The sequence below is a fragment of the Cokeromyces recurvatus genome (assembly GCF_025118155.1).
Source record: "Cokeromyces recurvatus strain NRRL 2243 chromosome Unknown BX663scaffold_13, whole genome shotgun sequence".
In the NCBI taxonomy this organism is placed as follows: Eukaryota; Fungi; Mucoromycota; class Mucoromycetes; order Mucorales; family Mucoraceae; genus Cokeromyces; species Cokeromyces recurvatus.
The window spans coordinates 696,768-707,975 of NW_026251399.1; the positions used below are offsets into that span (position 1 = coordinate 696,768).

At 29.1% G+C, this 11,208-nt stretch overlaps 3 protein-coding genes across 3 annotated transcripts; 1 reads left to right on the forward strand and 2 right to left on the reverse strand.

Annotated features, from left to right (window-relative positions):
- Positions 1–404: 404 nt before the first annotated feature.
- BX663DRAFT_510610 (uncharacterized protein) lies at positions 405–3,125 on the reverse strand. The gene is made up of 3 exons (XM_051527776.1): positions 2,175–3,125; positions 1,538–2,065; positions 405–1,444 (listed from the first exon to the last, which is right to left on the reverse strand). The coding sequence occupies exons 1-3, from the start codon at positions 2,691–2,693 to the stop codon at positions 605–607; spliced, it is 1,887 nt and encodes a 628-aa protein (XP_051382805.1). The 5' UTR covers positions 2,694–3,125; the 3' UTR covers positions 405–604.
- An 897-nt stretch (positions 3,126–4,022) lies between these two features.
- BX663DRAFT_473348 (telomere length regulation protein-domain-containing protein) lies at positions 4,023–7,714 on the reverse strand. Its single transcript, XM_051524195.1, has 13 exons — positions 7,111–7,714; positions 6,914–7,020; positions 6,379–6,831; positions 6,131–6,273; positions 5,788–6,031; positions 5,610–5,712; positions 5,396–5,514; positions 5,192–5,321; positions 5,016–5,124; positions 4,733–4,944; positions 4,576–4,649; positions 4,303–4,512; positions 4,023–4,217 (listed from the first exon to the last, which is right to left on the reverse strand). Exons 1-13 carry the CDS (start codon positions 7,698–7,700, stop codon positions 4,126–4,128), a joined length of 2,586 nt encoding a protein of 861 aa, XP_051382806.1. The 5' UTR covers positions 7,701–7,714; the 3' UTR covers positions 4,023–4,125.
- A 1,048-nt stretch (positions 7,715–8,762) lies between these two features.
- On the forward strand, positions 8,763–9,763 carry BX663DRAFT_531305 (uncharacterized protein; the record flags this gene model as incomplete). The annotated part of the gene is made up of 4 exons (XM_051530372.1): positions 8,763–8,838; positions 8,899–8,996; positions 9,061–9,606; positions 9,662–9,763. The coding sequence occupies 4 exons, from the start codon at positions 8,763–8,765 to the stop codon at positions 9,761–9,763; spliced, it is 822 nt and encodes a 273-aa protein (XP_051382807.1).
- Positions 9,764–11,208: the final 1,445 nt, after the last annotated feature.

Consider the following 11,208-nt stretch of genomic DNA (forward strand, 5'->3'; position numbering starts at 1 on the left):
GTTTAATCATAATACTATTATTAATTTAGTAAAGATCTTCCATTTTATACATTTATGTTAGTCTTCTTTAAGTAATTACAATAATAGTAGTAATAATTCATATTTTGAAAACAACGTAATACCAACTTTCTTCTATTCCTAATAATGAATGAAAAAGAAAATGTGTGTGTGTGTAACTTTATTTTCTACAGTAGTAGTAGTTGGGCAGGGAGAAGAAGGAAGAGGGGAAAAAAATCATCACAATGACATTTGAATATACATGAAAGATGAATATATTAAAGTACCATATTTTTTTTTTATTAGAGTTTAAAACCCACGTATTGCTCTAAAAAAATAATAAAATAAGAATATAACAGTAAGTAATAATGGTAAATGATTTTTTTTTTTTTTTTTTTTTTTTTTTTTTTTTTTTTTTGCTGTTACATTGTATAAATTTATAGAATAAATAATATTATTTTTTTTTCTTGCCAAAATAAATGTAATGAAGAAATAGATGCATGGGAATTTACAAAAAAAAAAAAAATTTTTTTATGGAAGGGAAAGAGAAGATAGACGACTATTTACAAGTTATAAGGATACAAACAAATTGAAAAGAATAAATATATTAAAAAAGAGGGTCCAACAAATTAGCTGCAGTAGCAAGATTATCTTCAATAGTAGTATTATACAATTTAGATAGATCAGAGACGGTTGCGTTATGATCCATCATACTATAAAATGGATTATCTGTAGGTAACATAAATTGTTCAAATAAATCTACTGTAAAGGGATCTGCAGGCATGGTAGGACTAGGAGTACAAGCAGTACTATCAGAAGAGTAAGAGCTAGTAGAGTTTCTACAAGAATTATGGTTTAAATTGTTGCTACTGTCTTCTTTGTTAACACTAAATAAAGACATAGGTTCTTGCAAAAGCATGTCACAAAATATGGCAGCAGCCGCAGCATCTACACTAGACGTAGAATCCTCTTTTGTATCTTCATCGGCCAGCGAGAAGCAATCAGCAAAATCAAGGGACTCTGTGGTTCCACTCATATTTGACATTGCAGGTGAAGCAACAGTAGGGTTCATCTTTTCAAATAAAGCATTTTGGGCAGACAAAGCATCAGCAGTCAATGGAATACCTGTACTAACAGTGATAGTAGGATTCATAACTGCTGTAAGAGGACTAGCGGGTGAGGTTTCAGTTGGACTAGGTATGGCATCTACATGAGTAGCAGTAGATGAAGCATTTGCTATATTATTAAGCGTATTAGTTGAAGGAAGCAAGTCCATGAGTGAAGCTTGTGGATTCACAGTATCTGTCAAAGAGGGAGGAGGGATAGGAGCCACTCGATTTGAATTTTTACGAGGTAAAAGTGAAGGCATAAATTTAGAACGGTAGATATCAAGTGCACGTTGAAGCATATTCTTTTTACCCGCTAAATGTCTAGGATTTAACCATGCCTGTAAAATATTTATGTTAAAAATAAGATAGAATCCACAAAAAAAAAAAGAACACGCATATATATATATATACAGACACACACACACACTTACCAGTTTCCAAGCTAATTCATTACACATAGTTTCTTCTAACCAACGAGCATTATTGACAGCAGGCCTGGGAATATTCATGACACGAGGAAAGGGACAATTCGCTTTACGAAACTCAATATTAATTTCTTCAAGATCAACGGACTCAACATTAATTTTAATACGAAAACGTTGATGATTTGCATCTTCAATAGCAATTGTTTTAGGATGATGGGATGACTGAATAGTTACACCAGATAAAGATGAAGCCATATCAGAAGAATCAAACGAGGATGGTTCATCATTTTCACGATGTTTACGTTTACGAAGTGTACCGTTTAATAATTTCTCTTGTCGAGCCACACGACGGGATCGCATACTAGGGTAACGGTTACGATACGAATCAACAGCGCGTTGAATTAATCCTCGTTTACCAGCAATCTCTTCTTTATTAAGCCAAGCCAATTTCCATCCAAGGTTATTGCATTCTGTTTCGTAAGCCCATCTATTACCATGATATTCTTCTTTTGGTAAATTTGCTCGGGGATAAACCTATTCAAGAAAAAAAAAATACGTGAGTTTATTCATCCCATTCGGTCGTTCAATTTTTTTTTTTTTTTTACAAACTGAATGTAATGATAATAATAGAAATAAAACTTACACAATTTTCACTCTTAAACTTATCACAGACAAGAGATGGATCGACTGAATTAATATCAGTACGGATAGAATAACGTTTTAAGGTACGATTATGCGAATATACAAAGGAGACCCATTCAACGCCATCCTTTACTTCAGTGATAGGTTCATTCGGAGATGAGGAGTTATTTGTGGACACATGTTTCAGAACAGGGGGCGGGGTAGATGGTGATGAAGAAGAAGAAATAGTGGTCGTGCTGTTAGTTGTAGCAGATGCCGACGCATTACTAGTGTTGGTTGAGGCATTATTTTTAGGATTGACCAAAGGTGAAAATGATTTATTCATTTCAGCTGCTTTATTAAGTCTTCTTCTTTTAACCTTACCCAATGTTCGCTCAATAGCTGAAATTTGGTCAGGAGTTAATAATTCTAAAAGAGATTCAGCTTTTGCAGGGGCATTAATGAGATCTTCAAGAGATAAAGAAGTTGGTGAGTATGGAATATTATCCATTGAATGAGTAGTAGTTGTACAGAAATCCATTTTTCTTTTCGTTAACAAAAATAAAAGAAGATAAAAATAAAATAAAATAATAAAATAAAATAGTAGATATATGGGGTGGTTATTTAGATTTTGGGTTAGAGGTAAAATTGGGTTAAAGTTAAATAAAAATTACAAAGTTGTAGTTGTTATAAAAATGAGCCTTTTTTGTTTTGTTTTAAATAAGAATGGGGTTATAATGGTAGTGAGTGTTAAATAAGTTCGATTGTTAATAAGTTCGTTACTTGTTGAAATTCGATATAAATTTCCAAATATTATTACATAAATTAAAAAGCATTAACTAAGTCGTATTTGATCGTTTTCTTTAAATATACATATAAATTCCATGTATATAAAGTCTGCTTATTTAAAGAAATTTTCTTTTCTTTTTTTATTTTTTTTTATTTCGTAATATATAAAAAGAGAGAAGAAGAAGAAGAAAATAAATTAAAATAAAATAAAAAGATATAGAAAGAAAAAAAGAAATAAATTGAGTTTGAAGCTGACTTCAAGTCTTTTAAAGCTGAAGTATTAATCTCGTAATTTCTTCTATTCGTGTAACTAGAATAGGGATTAAGCGGAGTCAATGTTATTAGAGTAATTTGAAACCAAAATCTTATTGTTTTACTCCACTTTATTGTTTTCAGTAAAATATAAAACATCTTTTAAAACCACATTTAGCTTATAGTTTTCCTTATGACTAATTTATAATAAAAGCTTTTTTTATAACAATATTATTCAATAGCAATCTATTTTGAAACTATTTATTATTATTTCTTCGTAGCACTTTCAGCATTCCGATTATTCCGTGAATAGCCGACTCTCTAAAATAAAATAACTTTGTGTATTCCCAACTGTCTTTTATTACCTCCTCCCCCCCACTTACTAAAAAAAATACTTTGCCTTTCTAATCATTCACTCCCCCCCAATTATAGTAATAATAATAAAGCTTAGTTTACAACATTCTAGCCTAATATTATATTATTAAAGTTGACTTACCTTTTCTTTTTAATTATTTTGGCTGAATCCTTTTATTGTGACTATTTTACACATTATATGCAACATAAAGTAACCATGGCAAAGCTTAACCAAGTTACCAAGACAATATTCAAAGAATACATAGTTATAAAACCAAATTGATTCTACACGTGGAAGGTAAACACATACACACACAGATATATAAATTCAAATATAAATAAAGGATGCAAAACAAGAAGTATTTTTTTCTATTCATGTGAAATTTACATATTGTTATAAAATATTTTCTTTCTGTTCAATCATTACACAATTCTATTGTTTTAAAATGAACTTTTTTTTTTTTTTTTTTTTTTTAAAAAAAAAAGGGATTTTGACTGAGTATTAAACCTTAAAAAAGGATATTTAAAGATTAGCCAGGAAGTGTAATACAAATGTAGGGTATATAACTCTATTAACATTAATTTCCTGCCAACGTAATTTGAGATAGCTTAACTAATATGCTTATTGCTAATTCTTGTATTTTTTGTTCTACTTGATTTTCCATAATTTCTAAATAAATAAAAGTTGTATGATAAATAATCAAGAAAACAAAAAAAAAAGTAGATGCTTATATATGAATATTTTGGAGAATTACCTTGTAACCACTGTTTTGTTTCCACAAGCTCCTTTAAAAAATCATGAAATAGTAATTGCTCTTGTCCTTTATAACTGGTACTTATAATTATATCAATACCAAGTAATATCGCCTTCCTTATTACATAAGTATTATTAAGTGTTATACATCTCATTGATAATGCAAATTCAAAATATTCTCGAACTATCTTTCGTTTATCAGACGTATTTGCTAATATAGAAAAATGGTTAACTTTATTGTTATATAGTTGGTTTTTTTTTGTTAGAAGCTTACTTGAACTATGTAATATAATATTCAAGGTCATTATAAACCTTTCTGCCAAAATAGGATTACTCCCAATCCAATGCCTAAACAAGATAGGTAAAGATAGATATATGTTAGAAATAGGCGCTCATATCATGGATGTATTCATAATTTCAGATTGATTTACTTTATGAGGCCTTGTGTTCCTTCCCACCAACCCACTAGCAATGGGAAGAAGAAAACTGGACCAGCTAATCCAGATAGCTTATTTTTTCGAATATTCTGTTTATGCTGTTTTTCGATCTCCATTTTTCTAGAAATAAATAATGGTTTACCGACTTGATCATTAGTTGTGATTGTCGCGTTTTCCAGTCTATTTGTTGCTTCATCGATTGATTCCTATAATATAAAATAAAATAAATATAGAGTAATTTTAAAAATACTCAATGAATTATATATGTATATATTACATTATCTATCCAGCCGGCTAATTCTCTAACTGCCATTGATATAGCCCCCAATATCAATTGTTTTTGCCCAGCTGACGTGTTTCGGTCATATATTTGATCAATAACAAACCTAATTTATATTAGTTATAAATAAGAGGTCTTATTTTTGTTTGTGTGGTATGTAGGCCCTTATTTACCCAGTTACAGTTGTCGGAACTGAAGCGATTAGAGCAGTTAATGCATTCTGTTGTAATTTTCGAAAGTCTTGTATTTCATAAGTTTCTGGAAATCCAATTAGATAACTTGCAAGCTTAACAGAAGATTCGCCTATTAAGAAAAATAGGGAGTGAATAATAGAACGACTAAGTAAACTCCTTTCATATTTTTTTTTTTTTTTTTACTTAATTCTGTCCCTGCTCCTGCTCTTTGACGAATAACCTGTTCTGCTGCCTTTAAGCCAATTTCTAATCTTAAAGGATCATTTTGATCCTGAAGACATTGAATCAAATCTCTTACAAATCTAAATTACGCGATTAATTAGGATATTCGTACTCTTGAAGATTATATATATATAAATATATATATATATGTATATATTTTTGCTTCTCTACGTACACTGGTCTTTTATTTTGAATTTTTGAATCACCTTCTCTTCTTAAGCCTTCATCATCCGATTCTTCTTCCATAAAATAAGCCTGAAATTCATCTTCTTCAGATTCTATAAAATATAATTATTCAATTTATCCATTCATATGCATATACATATATATTATATAGAATAGTAGTCTCATACCTTCTTCATCTTCATCCTCTACTACATAAATAGCATCAGGATCCAATTCTTCTTCATCTGTACCATTTTCATTTTCTGATTCTATCTCTGAAGAAGAAGTTATTATAAGCTCTTCTTCTTGATCCAACGCATCTGTCATATTAACAAGCTTTTTTAATTCAAGGAGTTCATCTGATGTAGTTAATAAACCAGTATCTAATGGTTTATCTTTATCTATTCTACTAGAAATAGCTTCTGCTACAACCTATAAATGCATATAAATAAAGTTTTTTTTTCTTCTCAGTATATATGTCTATATTCCTTTTTTTCCCCCAAGTGTTTGTAAATTCATAAATTACTTTACAGCTCCTAATTGAGCAATGGAAATATCTCCACTATCAAAGTAATCTGATACGCTATAGAGTATTGAAGTTTTCCCCATTATTTCAGTACGAATGGTATCGTCTGAGAGATAAGCAATCAATACTAAAATAACTTTAGTAATATCTTTTATATATATATATATATATATTTACATGTATAAATATTGTTAGTTTAAAAATATAACTAGTTCATATATATATATATATATACATCATAAAATAGACTCACATAAACGTTCTTTAAAACTTGCATGTCTAATAAATACGGTATCTGACCAAGTTTGAATAAGACGTTTTATAAAACTTATAATTATTTCATGAGCAGAGGAAGATATCTGTCCAGCATAAACACCTTCTGCATAAATGACAGTAGAGATAACGAGTCTAGCCAAGATCTCATCAGCCCAACTTAACTTGGCCATCCGTAATAAAGATGTATTCAAAAAGTGATTTATACGTTGTTTTCTTCGTTCATCCTTCATAGGCTTTCCAAATAAAATAGCAGCCAGATCTTTGGATACTGATTGAATATTTGACTTTGGTAAAACATCCTGTTTAACGTATTGTAATATAGATTTAGTTATTTTCTCAAATGATGAAATTATTTCAATTTGTTCAAACAGGATAGGCCAATATTCAGGTGAAGACCTTGCTACTGAATAAATTGATTTCATAACTATATCTAATTATAAAGAAAATATAATTGCATATTAATAATATATACATAAATATATAAATATAAAATAAAACAAAATAAAACTAACCTTCATATCCTTGCCTTATTATTTTACCTAAAAGTTCTTGTGTAAAATATACCGAATTTTGTGAAAAGTTTTTTGCAGCTTTATGACTTAATTTTGCATAAAAATTTCTTAATAAATCAAAAAAAAAAAAAAAAAAAAGCCTTAATTACAACAAATATATTTTTCGATTATATCAAATTCATATAAATCTATGCTACCTGTCAATATACCATTCATGTTCAGCTTTAAATTTTATATGTTCTAGTTGGATTCCAAATACATTAACCAAATGCCCGGGAATGGAACATATCATGGAACAAAAGAATCGAACATCATTATGTGAAATATGACATGCATATAGTGAAAGCAAAGTTGAAGATAAAGTAAGTAATTTTAATGCAGTTGAATATAATTCTAGGGTTTCTAAAGAAGCTTCAGATTGAGAGGAAATACATTCGATCAAGATGGGTAAGGCAACTTGTGCCATCTGCACGTTGATCTTGTCATCATTTGTTTGAAAAAATAATGTAGCATCAAGCAACGATCTATATGCTGTAGTCGAATTAAATGCAAATGTCCAACGAGGAAGTATTTCCTTGAATAGATTCCATACGTGTCGTTTCCATGCTGTATGTTGTGTTAATGCTAATCGTTGTTCGATGGATAAAGAAGTTGACAAGCCATTCAGACCAAGCCATTCAAGAGGCAAAGAGATGCATTTAACAACTGTGTCTAGTGTTGCATTTTCAATTAATGCCTCTTGATCTAATTGTATTAACTGTTCTATATGTTTATTAATTGACTCCATATTTTTGTTCTTTAATAGGAAAAAAAAAAAAAAAAAAACTGGTGCCTTTCAAAAAAAATATTTCTTTTACTTATTAGTCCGCAATCATTGTGACTATGGTGAATTTATGTAACATTGCCCTTTCTTGTTACTATTTTAAATTAAAGATACAATGAGTTTGTTGACAAAGCTGGTAAGAAGGCATTTATTTAACTAATGATTAATAAGCCATCTCTCTCTCTTTTTATTTATTTATTTATTTATTTGATCCGTAAAGAGTTATAAAGAAATAAGTATCAAATGCCCTTACAGAGTATTTCTTTTTTTTTTTATTATTATTATTCAAAGTATGAATCATAACTCTATTCAACACAAAATAGGATTGTGTAAGATCAAGAATAATGACAATGATCCTTCGTCTACTATTTACAACGTTTTGTTAGTAAATAAACTACTTTTAAGGCATCATGGTTTCTTTTGTTTTTTTGGGGGTTTTTTTTTTTTCTGAAATTCACATATTATGTAATAATCTCCTTTATTTTAGTAGTTTAAGTTTCATTTTAAAATGCACTATTATTTGCTGCTTTATTTCTTTTTTAATAACAATGATAACCTTTTTTTTTTAATGCACAAGCAAAAAGAAAAAAAAAATTCCGAATGAGGAAATAAATTATGGTGCGTGCAAAATAAATAAATATATGAACATATAAATAAGCTTTTTTTTTTTCATTTATTTATTTCACTTTTTTTTCTCTATTTATTTTTTTTTTCTATTTAAACAAATAGGGGCAATAAGTTTATGATTACTCTTTTACCTTCGAAAGTGAAGTTACTTCATTTTCCTCGATCCCATTTACACCATGTCACTCATGCCATTGTAAAATCTTGTTTCTTTGAAAATGTGATAGAGTATGTCGAATAATATAACTTTTTTTTTTTCGTTAGTAAAAAATATTGATCTTTTCCTTAAAATATATTATAATTAGCTCCCATTATTTCTTTTCTTTTACAGAAAATGCTTATGAAATATCAATTATAGCTAGTAAAGAAATCATTGATAATGATTTTATACCCTTACTTGTGATGTCTCAATGTGAAGATATTCGTTTCTCTAATGATACTTATCGTGTATTACAAGTAGATGATGAAGGTGGACAAGGTAGTGTTACTATCTGCCTATACATCTACATGTCTTTTATATTCATATTTTTGAAAATAGATTCAAGTGGTAAACGTATTAGTGATCTTTCAGGACCATTAGCTCAGGGCAAGTTTTCGATATTTTATATGTCGACATATCAAACTGATTTTGTCTTGGTAAGAAGAAAGTGATAAGGAAAGAAAAGGCTTATAAATTGAATACTATGTGCATATTATATAGATCAAAGATAGAAGGTTAAAACAAGCTATTCAATTGTTACAACAAAATGGATTCATATTTGATCTAGATTCCATTGAACAATGCTTAGGTAGTTCACCTAATTCAATACCTCAGTTAGATAAAAAGATAGAAAATAAGCCACCACAATCCATCATTAATAAAGAAAATTTTGAAAGGTCTGTTTTAAGTGATGAATTCCAATGTGTTGGATTAAATCATCATTATCGATCAGAATGGGCCATGACAGTTCTCAAGATCTTATCTTATCCTGAATTAATTTCATTTGATACTGATAAAAGATTTTTTTCATATACTGCAACGAGTGATGGTATTTCACTTATTGCAAATCAACGTATATTGAACTTATTTGAACCAGAGTCTATCTTTAGAGATGAAGAATCACAAACATTTCGTGTTATTCAAGTTAATTTAGCTGGATCTAATTTAGAACGTTGCGGTATTGTTTGGTCTATTTCTCATCCATTAGCTACTGAAGCTCATATCAATTTGTTATATCTAAGTACTTTTAAAAGTGCTAATGTTTTGGTAAGATAGATTTTTGTTTCGTGTGTATACATATTTACTGTATTTTGTTAAAAAGGTATCATCTGAAGACTTGGGAAGAGCAGAAGAAATTCTTACAGATGATTTGGAAAATAGTAAAGGAATGCTTGCAGAAATAGTTTTGGAACCTACTTTATAATATGAATCATAATAAATAATAACACATGTATAAAAATTAAAAAAAAAAAGTCATGTAACCTAACCGATTCGTTACAGGTCAACAGCAGCAGTAGCAAAGGGAAACTGTTACTATTAGTAGTAGCTTTAAAGTTTGTATTTGTGCAACGCTATGTACACAGACAATGTCGCCCTCTTCTTCTGTTTTAAAGTGCAACAATGCTGTTTGACGACTCTAATAAAGGACACATTCAACAGATGCTCTTTCTTTGTGCAATTAAATCAAACACAGTTTTATAATGACTATGTGATGTATGAACACATAATAGATTAAATTTAGTGTTATTGTCTAGACTAGTTCGAGATTAAAAAAAAAAGGGTTCCTTTCAAGATAATACAGATAACTCTTCTTTCTTGTTGAAATTTGAGCGACTAGAGCGCTAAACAAAAAGATGTTTGATGATACACTAAGAGAAATAAATAAATATTAACAAAAGTAAATACATATAGTCTTACGTCTTATTTTTAATATCTGATAAACGGTTCCTTAGATATTTAAGAAGAGGGTAGTAAAGTGATCATGTATTTATTTAACTTTTTTTACATAACGTACTCATATTGTTACTGAATACAGACAGTAGGAGTTGGGATGAAAACAAGGATTTAAGGATACACTATAGATTATTGTATATAAATGGATTGCATACTCTTAGTAAAATAGGATTACAGATAAAGCTTATCCAAGAATATGAGAATAATAACCAATGAACAATTGAAGATCGTTACTCATCTTCTTATACACACACACAAGTCAACTATAGCAACTTTACAATTAACTAATATAAATCGTGGAAATTATGTAATAAACGTTTATTTACAATCTTCACATGAAACCATCGCTATAATAACGATTAGTAACACTAAAGAAAAGGAAGCTCATGTTAGAAAACATGAATGACGAAGAAGAGCAGTTCTATCATCATGATACATCTCTGTATATGATGGCTTATTTTTTCTCATTTAATAAAAAAAAATGGCCTTTGTTCGTTTTTAGATACCTCACAGACGTGCTTATTATCAGATAACAATTTATGTCATAAAAAAGGTATCTTGTTATTATTATTCTAGTGAATTTATCGATATAGTTACCTTATCGTAGACAATATCTTCCATGCATAATAACAAAGGATTTAATGAGAGATTTGAAGATGTCCCTTCCTCCTCCCATTTATGAAGAAGGTTGGGGTAAAAGAAAGAAAAAAAAATGAAACATGACAAGGTCAAATTGATGAAGCTTCTAAACAAATCATTCCAAGCAATTAGGAAGCCATATTAAATACTCAATCTTTTTTTTTTATCGAAGCTTGTTTATGTAAAGAAAAGTAATCTTTAAAAACTGTAACGTGACTTTTTTTTGTACTCTCAAGAGAAAAATTAAAAACTTGCTAAAGTCACTTTTTTGGGTAA